The 20,138-nt window shown below is 47.5% G+C and overlaps 1 protein-coding gene across 1 annotated transcript; it reads right to left on the reverse strand.

Moving 5' to 3' along the window:
- Positions 1 to 6,965: 6,965 nt before the first annotated feature.
- PBK (PDZ binding kinase) lies at positions 6,966 to 13,979 on the reverse strand. Its single transcript, XM_066594682.1, has 7 exons — positions 13,816 to 13,979; positions 12,077 to 12,173; positions 11,388 to 11,530; positions 10,206 to 10,375; positions 8,028 to 8,157; positions 7,524 to 7,697; positions 6,966 to 7,452 (listed from the first exon to the last, which is right to left on the reverse strand). Exons 1-7 carry the CDS (start codon positions 13,868 to 13,870, stop codon positions 7,253 to 7,255), a joined length of 969 nt encoding a protein of 322 aa, XP_066450779.1. The 5' UTR covers positions 13,871 to 13,979; the 3' UTR covers positions 6,966 to 7,252.
- Positions 13,980 to 20,138: the final 6,159 nt, after the last annotated feature.

The following is a 20,138-nucleotide window of genomic DNA, read 5'->3' on the forward strand; positions in this document are numbered from 1 at the left end:
CATTTTTAGATGTGCTGTCAATTTTAACAGCAACTAATCAAGGCTTGCAGGGTGCCCATGGGTTCAGATGACTGCTCAGAGCCCAGTGAAGGTTAAAAATATACTGTACAAGTGATCACATGTTCAATCCCCCATAATAAGTTAAATAAAATGAAAAGGACAAAACTTTTTCCATTTGTCATATACAGGAATAAATGTATTATTGCCGTGTCTGTCAAATATTACATTATCACACACAGGAAAGGTTATACGAAAAATAAGAATTAGAAATATCAAAGTCATGCCACCAGTATAAACTACCGGTCACCCTGCAAAAAACGCGCTCTCAAACTCCTCCCAGAGAAAAATCAGTTATGAAGATGGGGATAGAATTAATAAATATATATAGAATATATATATTTTTTTAAATTTAAAACCTGGTAAAAATGTTGGCATTGCTAGATGTCAGAATGCAGTTTGTGTCATTTTTGTTGTCCAGTGAATGTGGTAATCCTAAAACGATGCTCTTGTGCGGTTTTGTGCTTTTACTCCGAGTTTTTTTTCCAGTACATTAAAGGGGTTTTCCTAGTGTTTTATTTTTTCAGTGAAATAACAGTCATATGATCACTTCTCCCTGTTCCCGCTGTGTCCAGTACTGTATGCTTGTGTACAGGCTGCAGCCCCGCCCACTTTATAGTATATCACATGTGATCACGTTCTGAGCTCTGTCATTGGCTACAGTGCCCAAGACTAACTTAAAAGTGCTTTCTAGGGAAATACTATTAATGACCTGTCAATAGTTGATCAGCCAGGATCTGCCGCTTGAGACCCCAACCGATCAGCTGAGTGGGCGTTATTACAGGAGATTGGAATGCTAAGGTGGGTAGTCACATGACACCTCGGATAAGAGGCAACGTGGTCTGGGACAACAAAATGAAGCGGGAAATAGGCTGATAGAAGTTTGCCAGGACTATTCTCTGTGCATAATAAACACTCTTTTCAACAACCTAAGAGCTGTTTCAGACGACCGTATAGCGGCCGGGTATTCACGCCGGCCGCTATACGGCGTCTTTCTGCAGGGGGAGGAGGCTGGAAGAGCCGGGAGCAGTGCTCTGAGCTCCCGCCCCTCTGCACTATTTTCAATGAGGGGAGGCTGGACGGCGGCGGAGCTAATTCCATGGAACTTAGCCCCACCCCCGTCTCACTTCCTCATTGCAAATAGTGGAGAGGGGGCGGGAGCTCAGAACACTGCTCCCGGCTCTTCCAGCCTCCTCCCGCTGCAGACAGAGACGCCGTATAGCGGCCGGCGTGAACACTCGGCCGATATACGGTCGTCTGAAACAGCCCTAAAATTTGGCTTTATACGTGGACTTCACCAGATGGTCTCAGCGCAATCAGATCGACTACATCCTTTGCAGCCAAAAGTGATAGACATCCATTCAGTCGGTGACGACAAAACCTGGAGCTGACTGTACTTCAGATCACGAACTTCTTGTAGCACAGTTTAGAATCAGACTAAAGAGAATAAGGAAGACACACAGATCAGTTAGATATGATCTCACTAATATCCCTAATGAATATGTAGTGGAGGTGAGGAATAGATTTATGGGACTAGATTTAACAGATAGGGGCCCAGCAGAACTTTGGACAGAACATTGTTCAGGAGGCGGCAGCAAAGAACGTCCCAAAGAAAACCAAGAAGGCAAGATAGGTGTGTGCTGAGGCGCTGGAAGTAGCCCAAGAAAGAAGGAAAGGAAAACAAAACGGTGATAGGTGGAGATATGCCCAATTAAATGCACAATGCTGGAGGTTAACCAGAAGGGATAAGGAACGATTTATAAACAAGCAATGCATGGAAGTGGAAGATGACAATAGAATGGGAAGGGTGAAAGACCTCTTCCAGAAAATTAGAAACATAGGAGGTAAATTTCAGGCAAAAATGGGCATGAGCAAAAACAAAGATGGCAAGGATCTAACAGAAGCGGAAGAGATCAAGAGAAGGTGTGAGAATATCTGGAAGATCTGTCTAGGAAGGATGATAATAATAGCGAGGATAGCTATGATGGTGTGGTGGGTGAATTAGAACCAGACAGAGGAGTGAGGTTGAATGGGCCTTAAGAAGCATTGCTAATAACAAGGCAGCAGGAGACGACAGTACCCCAGTTTAACTGTTTAAAGTCTTGAAAGATGATGCTGTCAAGGTAATGCATGCCATATGCCATAAAATATGTAAAACACAAGAACAGTCATCAGATTGGGAAAAAAACTCTAACTATCGCCAGTAAAGTAATGCTCAAGATCCTGCAAGGTAGACTCCAGAAGTTCATGGAGTGAGACTTGCCAGATGTATAAGCTGGGGTCAGAAAGGGCAGAGAAACTAGAGACCAAATAGCCAATATCCGATGGGCAATGGAGGCAGGCAGGGAATTTCAGAAAATCGTCTATTTCTGTTTTATTGATTATTTTAAAGCCTTTGACTGTGTGGATCGTAATACATTGTGGCAAGTTCTTGGTGGGATGGGGATACCAAGTCACCTTGTATGCCAACCAAATAGCAACGGTCAGAACAGACCATGGAACAACAGATTGGTTTAAGATTAGGAAAAGAGAACGGCAGGGGTGTATACTCTCACCCTACCAATTCAACTTGTATGTAGAACACATCATGCAGCGAGCGGGGCTTGATGAATCCAAGGCTGGAGTTAAAATGGCTGGTAGAATCATTAACAATCTCAGATATGCAGATGATACATCTTTGATGGCTGAAAGCGAGGAGGAGCCGAGGGGCCTTATTACCAAGGTGAGAGAAGAACGTGCAAAAGCTGGGTTGCAGTTAAACATAAAAAAAAACAAGATTATGGCAACCAGATTGATTGACAACTGGCAAGTAGAGGGAGTGGCAGACTTCATACTTCTAGGTGCAAAGATTACTACAGATGCGGACTGCAGCCAGGAAATCAGAAGATGTTTACTTCTTGGAAGGAGAGCAATGACCAATCTCAATAAAATAGTTAAGAGCAGAGACATCACACTGACAACGGAGGTCCGCATCGTTAAAGCAATGGTATTCCCCATAGTAACCTATGGATGTGAGTGCTGGACCATAAGGAAGGCTGAGCAAAGGACAATAGATGCTTCTGAGAGTGCCTTGGACCGCAAGAAGATCAAACCAGTCCATACTCCAGGAAGCTCACTGGAGGGAAGGATATTAAAGGCAAAATTGAAGTACTTTGGCCACATAATGAGGAGGCAGGATACCTTGGGGAAGATGCTGATGTTGGGGAAAGTCGAAAGCAAAAAGAAGAGGGGCCAACCAAGGGCAAGATGGATGGATGATATCCTTCTGGAGACGAACTGGACCTTGGTGGAGTTGAGGGTGGTCCACAAGGTCATGAAGAGTTGGAAGTGACTGAACGAATAAACAAACAGGGGACTTGTACCATAATACCTATGATAAAGCATTGCAGGACAGAAGTCCTGCAATGCCTTATTACTTCTAATAGCGATCATAGGCAATGCCAAAGCAGGACGCTTGTATCTGGTGTCCTGTTGTCATGGGAACCCGTTGGCTCTCCGTGATTACATTGTGAGAGTCCAATGGCATCCCAGACTAAGCGCACTCCCTCTGTGAGCCCTTTACATGCCGTGATCTACATAGATCGTAGCGTGTTAGGGGTTAACAGCAGGGGTCGCTGTCCCGATGCATCCCCACTATCCACAGGACATATGTGTAATCCCTGCTGTGTTAAGTACCCCTCAGCCAGGACGTACACTTACGGTTAAGGTAGTACAATCTCATGTGGACCGCAGCTTGTAGACGGTGGTTCGGCCCTCCTGACGTTTTAGTAAAAATTTGTGGTCCCCATAAAATAACTATGCTGGGGCTTTTTTTTTTTTTTTTTCTTAGAACAATACCTCTGCTATTCCATTTGGAAATGTTTGGATAAAGTAACATGTTCTCATGCTCCTTGTCAATAGGGTGTGCTCCTACACAGCAGTGATTGGACAGGGGCTAACGGTATGGCTATAGATGAAGGAAACGGCCCTGCCCTCTGGGGTCAAGGTATTTAGGAGGAGTAACAAAAGCACAAGGCCACACTTTAAGGAAAGCTGCTCCAGGAGAATACAATGTCGGGAGTGCCGCTTCATCCTCTTTAAGCACTTCAGAACCTTGACAGGTTTTTTTGTCCCAGCCTTCCAAAAGCCATAAGGTTTTATTTTTTTTTCCATTGCTGTGGCTGAATAAGGATTTACCTTTTGCGGAATGATTTAAATTAATGGAAAATGGGGGGGGGAGCGCTTTTACTTATTTGGACTTACAATACTAAAGTATTGCAGTGTATAGTGATTTTGAATGTTGCCCTTCAAACCCTGCCATGCACGATTTGAGGGAGCCTGCAGTAGGCTCTAGATTGCTATGCTAGCCCATCAGCACCCTTCAATTGCAGCGAAGGGAAAAGGTCCCCCTGCCCAACTGTTTAGACGTGTGCTGGGCTTAGAGTGTGGCACCTAAACGATTAACTGCCACTAGCTAGAACTGATTGTGACAGTTACCAGCAGTCACGAACAGATTATAGCTGCCAGGTGTGGCTTCTGACCCTTGCCAACTGCCCTTCAGTACCTCAGTAGGAGGTCCTGAAGTGTCTGTTTACAGTACTGCCCCCCTAGGTGCAAGACTATAACCACTCCAATACAGCCCCCCCCTACGTGCAAGAATATAACCACTCTAATACAGCCCCCCTACGTGCAAGAATATAACTACTATAATACTCCCCCCCTATGTACAAGAATATAACTACTATAATACTCCCTCCTATGTAAAAGAATATAACTACTATAATACTGCCCCCTATGTACAAGAATATAACTACTATAATACTGCCCTCTATGTACAAGAATATAACTACTATAATACTGTCCCCTATGTACTAGAATATAACTACTATAATACTGCCCCCTATGTACAAGAATGTAACTACTATAATACTGCCCCCTATGTACAAGAATGTAACTACTATAATACTGCCCCCTATGTACAAGAATATAACTACTATAATACTGCCTCCTATGTACAAGAATATAACTACTATAATACTACCCACTATGTACAAGAATATAACTACTATAATACTGCCCCCTATGTACTAGAATATAACTACTATAATACTGCCCCCTATGTACAAGAATATAACTACTATAATACTGCCCTCTATGTACAAGAATATAACTACTATAATACTGTCCCCTATGTACAAGAATATAACTACTATAATGCTGCCCCTATGTACAAGAATATAACTACTACAATACTGCTCCCTATGTACTAGAATATAACTACTATAATACTGCCCCCTATGTACTAGAATATAACTACTATAATACTGCCCCCTATGTACAAGAATATAACTACTATAATACTGCCCCCTATGTACAAGAATATAACTACTATAATGCTGCCCCTATGTACAAGAATATAACTACTACAATACTGCTCCCTATGTACTAGAATATAACTACTATAATACTGCCCCCTATGTACAAGAATATAACTACTATAATACTGCCCCCTATGTACTAGAATATAACTACTATAATACTGCCCCCTATGTACAAGAATATAACTACTATAATACTGCTCCCTATGTACAAGAATATAACTACTATAATACTGCCCTCTATGTACAAGAATATAACTACTATAATACTGTCCCCTATGTACAGGAATATAACTACTATAATACTGTCCCCTATGTACAAGAATATAACTACTATAATACTGCCCTCTATGTACAAGAATATAACTACTATAATACTGTCCCCTATGTACAAGAATATAACTACTATAATGCTGCCCCTATGTACAAGAATATAACTACTATAATACTGCCCCCTATGTACAAGAATATAACTACTATAATACTGCCCCCTATGTACAAGAATATAACTACTACAATACTGCTCCCTATGTACTAGAATATAACTACTATAATACTGCCCCCTATGTACTAGAATATAACTACTATAATACTGCCCCCTATGTACTAGAATATAACTACTATAATGCTGCCCCTATGTACAAGAATATAACTACTATAATACTGCCCCCTATGTACAAGAATATAACTACTATAATACTGCCTCCTATGTACAAGAATATAACTATTACAATACTGCTCCCTATGTACTAGAATATAACTACTATAATACTGCCCCCTATGTACTAGAATATAACTACTATAATACTGCCCCCTATGTACTAGAATATAACTACTATAATACTGCCCCCTATGTACAAGAATATAACTACTATAATACTGCCCTCTATGTACAAGAATATAACTACTATAATACCGCCCCATATGTACAGGAATATAACTACTAGAATACTGCCTCCTATGTACAAGAATATAACTACTATAATACTGCTCCCTATGTACAAGAATATAACTACTATAATACTGCCTCCTATGTACAAGAATATAACTACTATAATACTGCTCCTATGCACAAGAATATAACTACTATAATACTGCCCCCTATGTACAAGAATATAACTACTATAATACTGCCCCCCTACGTGCAAGAATATAACTACTATAATACTGCCTCCTATGTACAAGACTATAACTGCTAGAATACTGCCCCCTGTGTACAAGAATACAACTACTATAATTCTGCCCCCTATGTACAAGAATATAACTACTATAATGCTGCCCCTATGTACAAGAATATAACTACTATAATACTGCCCTCTATGTACAAGAATATAACTACTATAATACTGCCTCCTATGTACAAGACTATAACTGCTAGAATACTGCCCCCTATGTACAAGAATATAACTACTATAATTCTGCCCCCTATGTACAAGAATATAACTACTGTAATACTGCCCCCTATCTAACCTCTAGGGGTCAGTGTTCCTGGTAGTTTGTGCACAATGTACTATAGTTGCTGTTAAAAAAAAACAAAAAAAAAAAACAGACTTTTTTAAATAAACCAGTAACTTTTATTACACGAACAGATAACATAAAACATTGATATAACACAAAATAAACAAGAACACAAACAGCTGTGACTGAGGTGTTATTCTCTCCCTCACCTTTAGGGGGCACTCTAGCCCAACTTTTAGTATAGTTTCTTCTCATTCTCCTAAGAACTCTCCATCAACATGGAACCATTTATATTAACACAAAACAAACTAACTCAACTTTCTTCCCCCTCAATGGAAGCTGCATTAAAACTCTAAAACGGTTATCGCCTGTACTACTCATTATATATTCTCCGACTCCAAGGCCTCAACTATCTTCGCGGCGGAGGGTCGTTCTTTGGGGTTCTCACTGCAGCACATATAGGACAGTTCGATAACCCGCTGGTAGGAATCATTCAGCTCGTCCATGTTGAGTGGCGGCCGTGTGCCCAGGGCTTCGTAGTAGGCGTCCTCGTCAAAGTCATCTTCATCGAACGAATCCTCTGAAGACAAACAAAAGACGTAATCAGAAACCGTATGAGATGTCCCCCCCATACTGTACCATAACACTCACCGTCATCGCCTTCAGGCGGCAGGTTGACATGAGGGATAGCCAACGTCATCATCTCCCATAGAGTCAGACCAAAGGCGTAGATGTCAGCCTTGTCCGTGATCACCCCGCCGTCCTCCAGAGCTTCCTTGGGCTTCCAGGATTCGGTGCCGATGTACTCTGCGTCCGGACTGTTCACTGAAAGTAAGGAGGAACTCTTAGAACGTGTACATGAAGATAAAACCTGGCCGATAGCTTGCCATGGGGACAAGAATAGAGTGCGGTCATCTCTTCCTGTAGAAGAGGTCACAGACTACTTCAACTGTCATGTAATAACATCACTGCATCCTGCTATGACTACACGGAAAGGAGAACTGCAACCAGTAGGAGGAGGGTGTCATCATTTTCCTATTAAAGGGGAGGAGATGGGCAATGGAAAACTGTAACTATCAAGAGGTGGCTAAATTGTGACAACCCAGCCCACAGATCCTCTGTACTAGACCTCACATGGTCTTCCATGATACCCACCAGTCATGTTCTCATCCAGCGGCAACGACACTCCGACATCGCAGATTTTGATGGACTCAAAGTCGCCTTTGACGACAACGTTGGAGGATTTGATGTCTCCGTGCAGGATGTTTTTGTCGTTGTGCAGGTACTGGTAGAGAAAGGAAAAAAATAAGACTATCCCACAGCATCTTACTCAACGAGAGCCGGGCCCATGACAACCCTTACAACGACAGGAGGTAGGAGACCTCTGTGACCTCCAGCACCACTAGAAGGCCCCAAACTGCTGTTCCTGGTTGCAGAGCTGACCAGGTTTGCACAGTGCATGGCCACAGAAATGACTGGATGTGAGCACTCTGCTATTCCTGACGCTCCCCATTCACTTCTATGGAAAGTAGTGGCGTACGTTCACCAACTCTCTGGGCTCTGCCACGACATTGTTACCGAATTACCTCGATTTTGCTGCTGAGCACCGACTTTACTGAACACATCTCTCTGCAGCTTGTTATTTCCCCCATTACTAGATCACATGTGACTTGGGACCCCCATTAGTTGATTGTCACATGACCTGAACCCAGTAAAAGAAGAGTAGCCGTTGACAACTCACTCCTCGACCCCCTCCAGTCTGGTTTCCGCTCTCTACACTCGACCGAATCTGCCCTTACAAAAGTAACAAATGACCTGATGACTGCAAAGTCGAGAGGTGACTACTCCCTACTAATCCTCCTTGACCTCTCTGCTGCATTTGACACTGTCGACCATAATCTCCTTCTCACTATGCTCCACTCTATTGGTCTAAAGGACACCGCTCTCTCCTGGTTCTCTTCCTACCTCTCTGACCGCTCTTTCAGTGGTTCCTTTGCTGGTTCTATCTCTGCTCCACTTCCTCTCGCTGTTGGGGTCCCCCAGGGCTCGGTCCTTGGTCCCCTTCTCTTCTCTATCTATACTGCCCCAATTGGACAAACCATCTGGAGCTTTGGCCTCCAACACCATCTCTACGCTGATGACACCCAACTATACACCTCCTCTCGTGAGATTTCTGGACCATTCCTCCAAAATATCACTGACTGTCTGTCTGCTGTCTCTAACACTATGTCCTCCCTTTTGCTCAAACTAAACCTCTCTAAAACTGACCTCCTTGTCTTTCCACCTTCTAACCGACCTCCCCTCAACATCTCCATTCCAGTGTCTGGCACCATTATAACCCCCAGACGGCATGCCCGATGCCTTGGGGTCACACTGGACTCTGACCTCTCCTTTACCCCCCATATCCAATCTCTGGCCCAAACATGCCACATGCGCCTCACAAATATTGCTAAAATACATCCGTTCCTAACCACGGACACGCTAAAGACACTTGTGGTCGCCCTCATCCACTCCTGGCTTGACTACTGCAACTCTCTACTCATCGGCCTCCCCCGCACTAGACTCGCTCCACTCCAATCCATACTAAATGCAGCAGCTAGACTCATTTTTCTATCCAGTCATTACTCAGACGCCTCTGCATTATGCCAGTCGCTGCATTGGCTGCCCATCCACTGCAGAACTAAATGTAAACTCCTCTACCTCACTCACAAAGCTCTGCATGGCGCTGCGCCACCATACATCGCCTCCCTCCTGTCAGTACACCACTGTACATCGCCTCCCTCCTGTCAGTACACCACCATACATCGCCTCCCTACTGTCAGTACACCACCCAGCCCGCTTACTCCGATCGGCTAACACCCTCAGACTAAACACCCCTGTAATATGAACCTCACATGCTCGCCTACAGGACTTCACCAGAACAGCACCCATCCTCTGGAACGCTCTACCCCAAGGCATCCGGACAATTCCCGATGCACGAAATTTCAGACGTGCCTTAAAAACGCACCTCTTCAGGGAAGCATACCAAATCTCCTGACCCAGTCCCTCGCCCCTCCCTATGGTGCTCCACCCTGTTTGCCTTCTGATAAATGATCTGTACATGAAATTTCCTATTGCCTGTGTTCCCCACCCCTTGCCCCTCCTGTACCTCCCCCAACCCATTTGTGTCTAACCCAATGTACCTCACATTGTAATTGTTGTATTGTTTTATCCATGCCTGAAAGCTGCGGAATAAGTTGGCGCTATACAAATAACGATTATTGTTGTTGAAGTAATGAGCCTCATGTATAAAGCAGGAGATAGGTGCTACAGGGTGAACACCTGATTCTGTACCTTCAGGCCCCGCGCCATGTTCAGGGCCACCTTAAAAATGGTGTCCGCAGGAAACGGTCCCAGGCGCTTCTCGCTCCGCTCCTCGATGAGATCACACAGTGACTTCTCTCCGCCGTACTCCATGGCGAGGCAGAGGCTGCCATCTGTAGTCTTGGTCAGGGCTCGGTATCCTGGGAGGGACAGGATTCATTGTTAGCCATCCTCAGTTAACGGAGTTGTCTAGTTACAAAACTGTGATGGACAATCCTTAGGATAGATCAGTAGTAGATTGGTGGGGGTATGTTGCCGGAGAACCCCACCAATCAGCGGGTCTCCGGGCCTATGCACTTGTAAACTGAGCAGATTTGTGCAGAAAGCAGACAGCTCAGTTCCCACTGCAGTGGTCAGGTTTGGTATTACATTTATTTCAATAGAAAGTTGGCCTGCAATACCCAGCCTGGCCACTAAAGCTGGAATAGAGCTGTCTGCTTCCTGCAGAAATCCACCAAAGTGTGCTTGAGAATCTTGGCCCAGAAAACTGGTGATCAGCAGGGTTCCCTGGTGACGGACCCCTCCAATCCATTTCTGATGACCCATCCTGAGGATAGACCATCAATAGTTTACAACTGCACGTCCAAGTATGCTCTATAGCGACAATCGCCAGTTGTTGTTGGAAACAAGTCAGCAAGGTGTTTAAAATAGCACATTTTTTCTCCACCGCTGTGCCGTATCCACTCTTAAAGGGATTTTTCAGAATGTTTGCATTGATGAGTTATCCTTGGACCACGTCATACATAGGGTGCTGGGCGTCTGATTCCCGACACCCTTGCTGATCAGCTGATTGAAGGGGCCACGGCACTGCAGTGAGCACTGGCGTCTCTTCATTGTACATCAAGTATAGCGCTGCACGTAGCGAAGTGGCAGTGCCCAGTATTGCAGCTTTATCCCACCCAGTAGAACGGGACTGAGCTGCAGAAAGGCCATGTGATCGGTGGACATTACAGGCCGGAGGGGGGAGGGGCTCGGATCATGGATGGATGTCCAGTACATATACATTTACCCCTCCTCAGAGGCAGACAGCAGGAAGTAAGAAAGATGATGATGCTCTAGAGTGGCAGACTATAAGATAGATCCAGTAATCCCGCACGGCACTATACTTGTCTAGTATCATTATCAGGAACCCCACAGATGCACCGCACTCACCGACAATGTTGGGGTGTTGCAGGTTTTTGAGGATTTTGGCCTCATCGTTCAGTCTCTGCTCATACAGGTTCTTATGGGACACGTCACATTGTTTATTCACCTTCTTCACTGCCCAAGGAGAGCGAGACAAACCTTTTGGTGATCTGAGGAATAACAAAGGGGGAAGAGGCTCATCTTATACTCCAGAGCCGCACTCACTATTCTGCTGGTGGAGTCACTGTGTACATAGATTACTTATCCTGTACTGATCCTGAGTTACATCCTGTATTATACTCCAGAGCTGCACTCAATATTCTGCTGGTGGAGTCACTGTGTACATACATTACTTATCCTGTACTGTCCTGAGTTACATCCTGTATTATACTCCAGAGCTGCACTCACTATTCTGCTGGTGGAGTCCCTGTGTACATACATTACTTATCCTGTACTGATCCTGAGTTACATCCTGTATTATACTCCAGAGCTGCACTCACTATTCTGCTGGTGGAGTCACTGTGTACATACATTACTTATCCTGTACTGATCCTGAGTTACATCCTGTATTATACTCCAGAGCTGCACTCACTGTTCTGCTCTGGAGTATAGTACTTTAGACGGTATTAGGCTGACCTGGATGGACGTGTGCGTTTCTTCGGCCTACATACTGTATTACTACATCCCCTGGATGGCGGTCGGCTCTTCGGACTTACCTTTTCATCAGGTAGACGCTGACTCCGGTGCCGTAACCAAACTTCTTCATGAATGGTGAGGCGGGAATGGCGAAGGACGGGGACTGGGCAGAGCAACCTGCGGGGAAGGAAGATGTAACATTACAAGTGGCCGGGACTATTATGGGATGCCCCTGCAGGACTATTATGGGATGCCCCTGCAGGTACTATTATGGGATGCCCCTGCAGGTACTATTATGGGATGCCCCTGCAGGTACTATTATGGGATGCCCTGCAGGTACTATTATGGGATGCCCTGCAGGTACTATTATGGTTTGTTCACGCGGCAGATCCTACTCTAATTTTTTTGTCGCGGATCCACGCAGCTCAGCAGACAGAGTCCACGTGTGGAATTGAAAGAAAAATGAATAAAGGGACTGTTTCAGAGTCAAGAACTGAGGACGTCCCTTCCCCCTGCTACCGCGGTAGGATTCCCCCTCTCCCCCCCTGCTGCCTCGCTACGACGTCCCCTCCTCCGCCCCTGCTGACGCGCTACGATGTCCCCTCTTCCTCACCTGCTGCTGTGCAACAACACCGCCTATTATGTCCCCTCCTCCACCCCCGCTTGCCACGCTACGACGACCCATCCTCCACCCCGACCAACAAGCAGCGACGTTCCCTCCTCCCCACCTGCTGCGCAATGACATCCGCACACTACGACGTCCCGTCCTCCACCCCGCCCCCCGCCTCCACGACGCTTCCCCCTGCAACAACGTCCCCTCCTCCGCCCCCCCCCCCCCCCCGGCTGCCATACTATGATGTCCCCTCCTCGTCCTACACGATGCGCTACGACATCTCCTCCTCCACCCCCCACCCATACTATGATGTCCCCTCCTCCGCCCCCCCCCCCCCGGCTGCCATACTATGATGTCCCCTCCTCGTCCTACACGATGCGCTACGACATCTCCTCCTCCACCCCCCACCCATACTATGATGTCCCCTCCTCGTCCTACACGACCTGCTACAACGTCCCATCCTCCAACCCCCCCCCCTTCCCGGCTGCCATACTATGATGCCCCCTCCTCGTCCTACACGATGCGCTACGACGTCCCCTCCTCCACCCCCCTCTTCCCAGCTGCCATACTATGATGTCCCCTCCTCGTCCTACACGACGCGCTACGAAGTCCCCTCCTCCCGCCCCCCCCCCCCCGCCCCGGCTGCCATCCTACGATGTCTCCTCCTCGTCCCACACGACGCACTACGTCATCGTCCCCTCCTCCACCCCCACCCCCCTCCGGCTACCATACTACAATGTCCCCTCCTCGTCCCACACGACGTCCCCTCCTCCGTCGGCGCGCTACAACGTCCCCTCCTCCGTCGGCGCGCTACAACGTCCCCTCCTCCGACACAATGTGCTGCGACATCCGCCCCCCCCCCCCCTACAGCCTCCACCCCCTCCCCCACCTCTGCTGCCGCACTACATCAGCCCCCGCGCTGTGACATCATCTCTTATTACCAATTGCAGTATAGCACATCATCACGCTTCCTGCATCACTGGGTGACGTCACACTTCAGCATCATCGTGCGCAGTGACGTCACTCCTCACACCACGGAATGATGACATCAAATTACGCCATCAGAATGCAGTTACGTCACCCAAGTGCTGCTGTTTTAGTGACGTCCAACCGCTTCTCAGCAGTGTACGGCGGTATTATTGTAGTGACGTCACATATGCTCTCCCCGCCCCGCACATAACGGTGCCCGCCGCCTCCCGCTCTCACCGGGGCTCTTCTTCCGCGCCACCTTGCAGGGGGTCTTGAAGCTGCTCTCGTCCATCTCTGCTCCGTCCGTTACTGCCGGCTTCTCCGTTATTTCTCTGCGCACTTTCTCCCGCAACAATTTCAAACGGCAACGAGCGCGCGCCGATGACGTCACCGAAGCCCGGCGTGCCCTCTGCGTGCTGACGTCACCACCGAGACCGCGCACGTGCTGACGTTACCTCCGAGCGCGCCGCAATACCGAGAGAGCGGGGAGGTGTAGTGTTATGATATATACTGTATACCCCTGGAGATAAGTGTACAGAGCCGTGTATCTAACCCCCTCCCGTGTGATACCCTGTACAGAGCCATGTATCTAACCCCATCCCGTGTGATACCCTGTACAGAGCCGTGTATCTAACCCCCTACCGTGTGATACCCTGTACAGAGCCGTGTACCTAATCCCTTACCATGTGATACCCTGTACAGAGCCGTGTATCTAACCCCTCTGCCGTGTGATACCCTGTACAGAGCCGTGTATCTAACCCCCTCCCGTGTGATACCCTGTACAGAGCCGTGTATCTAACCCCCTCCCGTGTGATACCGTGTACAGAGCCGTGTATCTAACCCCCTCCCGTGTGATACCCTGTACAGAGCCGTGTATCTAACCCCCTCCTGTGTGATACCCTGTACAGAGCCGTGTACCTAATCCCTTACCGTGTGATACCCTGTACAGAGCCGTGTATCTAACCCCCTCCCGTGTGATACCGTGTACAGAGCCGTGTATCTAACCCCCTCCCGTGTGATACCCTGTACAGAGCCGTGTATCTAACCCCCTCCCGTGTGATACCCTGTACAGAGCCGTGTATCTAACCCCCTCCCGTGTGATACCCTGTACAGAGCCGTGTACCTAATCCCCTACCGTGTGATACCCTGTACAGAGCCGTGTATCTAACCCCCTCCCGTGTGATACCCTGTACAGAGCCGTGTATCTAACCCCCTCCCGTGTGATACCATGTACAGAGCCGTGTATCTAATCCCCTACCGTGTGATACCATGTACAGAGCCGTGTATCTAATCCCCTACCGTGTGATACCCTGTACAGAGCCGTGTACCTAATCCCTTACCGTGTGATACCCTGTACAGAGCCGTGTATCTAACCCCCTCCCGTGTGATACCGTGTACAGAGCCGTGTATCTAACCCCTCTGCCGTGTGATACCCTGTACAGAGCCGTGTACCTAATCCCCTCCTGTGTGATACCCTGTACAGAGCCGTGTACCTAATCCCCTCCCGTGTGATACCCTGTACAGAGCCGTGTACCTAATCCCTTACCGTGTGATACCCTGTACAGAGCCGTGTACCTAATCCCTTACCGTGTGATACCCTGTACAGAGCCGTGTATCTAACCCCCTCCCGTGTGATACCATGTACAGAGCCGTGTATCTAATCCCCTACCGTGTGATACCCTGTACAGAGCCGTGTACCTAATCCCCTCCCGTGTGATACCCTGTACAGAACCGTGTACCTAATCCCCTACCGTGTGATACCCTGTACAGAGCCGTGTACCTAATCCCTTACCGTGTGATACCCTGTACAGAGCCGTGTATCTAACCCCCTCCCGTGTGATACCATGTACAGAGCCGTGTATCTAATCCCCTACCGTGTGATACCATGTACAGAGCCGTGTATCTAATCCCCTACCGTGTGATACCCTGTACAGAGCCGTGTACCTAATCCCTTACCGTGTGATACCCTGTACAGAGCCGTGTACCTAATCCCCTACCGTGTGATACCCTGTACAGAGCCGTGTATCTAACCCCCTCCCGTGTGATACCCTGTACAGAGCCGTGTATCTAACCCCCTCCCGTGTGATACCATGTACAGAGCCGTGTATCTAATCCCCTACCGTGTGATACCATGTACAGAGCCGTGTATCTAATCCCCTACCGTGTGATACCCTGTACAGAGCCGTGTACCTAATCCCTTACCGTGTGATACCCTGTACAGAGCCGTGTATCTAACCCCCTCCCGTGTGATACCGTGTACAGAGCCGTGTATCTAACCCCTCTGCCGTGTGATACCCTGTACAGAGCCGTGTACCTAATCCCCTCCCGTGTGATACCCTGTACAGAGCCGTGTACCTAATCCCCTCCCGTGTGATACCCTGTACAGAGCCGTGTACCTAATCCCCTCCCGTGTGATACCCTGTACAGAGCCGTGTATCTAACCCCCTCCCGTGTGATACCCTGTACAGAGCCGTGTATCTAACCCCCTACCGTGTGATACCCTGTACAAAGCCGTGTACCTAATCCCTTACCGTGTGATACCCTGTACAGAGCCGTGTATCTAACCCCCTCCCGTGTGATACCATGTACAGAGCCGTGTATCTAATCCCCTACCGTGTGATACCATGTACAGAGCCGTGTATCTAATCCCCTACCGTGTGATACCCTGTACAGAGCCGTGTACCTAATCCCTTACCGTGTGATACCCTGTACAGAGCCGTGTACCTAATCCCCTCCCGTGTGATACCCTTTACAGAGCCGTGTATCTAACCCCTCTGCCGTGTGATACCCTGTACAGAGCCGTGTACCTAATCCCCTCCTGTGTGATACCCTGTACAGAGCCGTGTACCTAATCCCCACCCGTGTGATACCCTGTACAGAGCCGTGTACCTAATCCCCTACCGTGTGATACCCTGTACAGAGCCGTGTATCTAACCCCATCCCGTGTGATACCCTGTACAGAGCCGTGTGTCAAACCCCTCTGCCGTGTGATACCCTGTACAGAGCCGTGTATCTAACCCCATCCCGTGTGGTACCCTGTACAGTGCTTTGTATCTAAACCCCTCCCGTGTGATACTTTGTACAGAGCCGTGTATCTACCCCCCTCCTTGTTATACCATGTGCAGAGTTGTGTATCTAACCCCATCCTGTGTGATACCCTGTACAGTGCTGTGTATCTAAACCCCTCCCATGTGATACCCTGTACAGAGCTGTGTATCTAACCTCCTCCCGTGTGCTACCATGTACAGAGCCGTGTATCTAACCCCCTCCCGTGTGATACCATGTACAGAGCCGTGTATCTAACCCCCTCCCGTGTGATACCCTGTACAGAGCCGTGTATCTAACCCTCCCCCGTGTTATACCATGTACAGAGCCGTGTATCTAACCCCCTCCCGTGTGATACACTGTACAGAGCCGTGTATCTTACTGCCTCCCGTGTACAGAGCCGTGTATCTAATCCTCTCCCATGTGATACCTTATACAGAGCTGTGTATCTAATCCTCTTATATGTGATACCCTGTCCAGAATGGTGTATCTAATCCCCTCATATGTGATACCCTGTACAGAGCTGTGTATCTAATCCCATCATATTTGATACCATGTACAGAGCCGTGTATCTCATCCCCTAATGGGATACCCTGTTCAGAGCCATGTATCTAATCCCATCATATGTGATACCTTGTACAGTCGTGTTTCAAACCCCCTCACATGTGATACCCTGTACACAGCCGTGTATCTATTCCTCTCCCATGTGATACCGTGTACAGAGCCGTGTGTCTTATGCCCTCATGTGTGATACCCTGTACACAGCCATGTATCTATTCCTCTCCCATGTGATACCTTGTAGAGAGCTGTGTATCTAAACCCCTCACATGTGATACCCTGTACACAGCCGTGTATCTAATCCTCTCCCATGTGATACCGTGTGCAGAGCCGTGTGTCTCATCCCCTCACATGTGATACCCTGTACACAGCCGTGTATCTAATCCCATCACGTGTGATATGGTCTGCTGAGCTGTGTTGCTAATTGTACAGTGGGCCGAACGATGCCACACCACGCACCCCAAGCAGCCGTAAATTCTGCTCCAAAGTTTGCAGTCAGACCTGGTGTTTTTAGTGTGGAATTCCACAGCTGTGGATTTTGCTACACCCTGTGGCGTTATTCTGTCCCGTGTAAAAGGACCCCAAGACATTGTGGAAGGTATTTCTTACAGTGCTGAGTAGTCCAGGCATCGTCCCTTCCCCGGTGGGTCTTTCATTGCTTGGAGGCCATTAGTTCCAATTCTGTCATGTGTTTTGTGGCTCCATCCCTGGTGGTCCGGGGGTGGATTTTGTAGGGATGGTCGCTCATCCGTGACAGCACCAGCGTGACCACAGCACAAGATCACAGACAAAGTGGAGAGTGTCCCGAAAGTTACTTGTTGAAAGGATAAGGGCACCTGGTGTGATTAGTGACCCAGGCGCAGTTTGGTTCCCGCTCCTCACAGTTACAGTCTCTCACAGGTAGATTATAGAGATGGGAGTTCTGTCAGCTTGGTGTCAACATTTTGTTCTTGTTGCATTTTCAAGCTACGAAACTGCCACCAGGCAGAAAGATACCCCACAGCACAGTAATTAACCATTTCATGACCAAGGGTCATTGTTGCTCCTGCGTCCAGCTGACATTTTCCAGTTCCGGTATTCCCACTTAAAAAAAATCATAATTTTTAAATTTTGAGTGACATCTACAGGAGGGCTTGTTTTTGTGCGGGACAAGTTCTATTTTTTCAATGGTACCATTTAACCTACCGCTTAAAGGGGTTGTCCCGCGAAACAAAGTGGGGTATACACTTCTGTATGGCCATATTAATGCACTTTGTAATGTACATCGTGCATTAATTATGAGCCATACAGAAGTTATTCACTTACCTGTTCCGTTGCTAGCGTCCTCGTCTCCATGGTGCCGTCTAATTTTCAGCGTCTAATCGCCTGATTAGACGCGCTTGCGCAGTCCGGTCTTCTCCGTGTTGAATGGGGCCGCTCGTGCTGGAGAGCTGCTCCTCGTAGCTCCGCCCCGTCACGTGTGCCGATTCCAGCCAATCAGGAGGCTGGAATCGGCAATGGACCGCACAGAAGACCTGCGGTCCAGCGAGGGTGAATATTCCGGCGGCCATCTTCGCAAGGTCAGTAAGAAGTCACCGGAGCGCGGGGATTCGGGTAAGTACTATCCGGGTTTTTTTTTTCAACACATGCATCGGGTTTGTCTCGCGCCGAACGGGGGGGCTATTGAAAAAAGAAAAAACCCGTTTCGGCGCGGGACAACCCCTTTAATGTGTTGGGAGACTTTTATACATTTCTAAGTGGGGTGAAGCAGCTGATATGTAAGATTAAAACTGAAAGTGAAATAATGGGCCTCTACCTAAAATATATAGTGCCATTATGTATAGCCTGATCGCATGAGGTGGAGCCTGTGGACTTGGAGCTCTTCATTATAGAGCCAGAAGTGGCAATGGCAATGAAACAACTAGCCAAAAGTAAAGCACCAGGCATAGATAACATACCGGCAGAGCTATTGCTGCCAGTACTAATGAAAATCATCAGAGCACTGTGCCAGGCAGTATGGGCATCTACACAAATGCCACAGGACTGGGAAAGATCTGTCTTCATCCCTCTACCAAAGAAAGGCGACTCCCAGAATTGCTCCAACTACCGAACAATAGCTCTCATTCCTTCTCAAAATTATGCAGGAAAGACTGAGATCAGTAGTTGAAGCGGCACTACCTGATGCACAGGCAGGATTCTGGCGAGGGTGTAGCACCCACGACCATATTGCTAACCTGCGATGGACCATGGAAAAAGTTTGAGAATACCAAAAGAATATCTACATGTGCTTCATCCGACTATGTCATGGCCTTTGATTGCGTCGACCATGACAAGCTATGACAAGCCCTACAAGAGCTAGGCGTATCGGCACATCTAGTCAGGCTGATAAAATGACTTTATACCAATCAAGAAGCCCCTGGGAGAACACAGTATGGGGACACAGATTGGTTTGGGATCGACAAAGGTGTCCGACAGGGCTGCATCCTCTTACCCTTCTTGTATAACCTATGTGCCGAAGTGACCATGTGCAAAATGGACCTAGATGAATTGGAAACCAGGGTGAAAATAGGTGGAAGAAACATCAACAATCTCCGTTATGTGGATGACACAACTCGCAGAAGCAGGAGCAGGTCTGATGCAGATGTTATGTAAGATTAAAACTAAAAAATGGGCCTCTACCTCAATTTAAAAAAGACTAAAATTATGACAACTGCAAAAAACGGCTAAATTCAAATCAAAATCAAGAATGAGGCCGTAAAATGCATGCAAGACTTCATCTTCATTGGTTCGAAAATTGACCAGGCTGGAGAATCTATGCCAGAGATAAAATGTAGGATGGCATTGGGGCAAAGCGCAATGTTAAATATGGGCAAAATCTGGAAAAGTAGGAATATTGGTGTAGCAACTAAACGCAGCATAGTGCAGACCGCCGTTTTCCCTATAGCCATGTATGGATGGGAAAGTGAGAAAAGCTGATA

This window comes from Eleutherodactylus coqui, chromosome 1 (genome assembly GCF_035609145.1).
Source record: "Eleutherodactylus coqui strain aEleCoq1 chromosome 1, aEleCoq1.hap1, whole genome shotgun sequence".
NCBI classification, from domain to species: domain Eukaryota; kingdom Metazoa; phylum Chordata; class Amphibia; order Anura; family Eleutherodactylidae; genus Eleutherodactylus; species Eleutherodactylus coqui.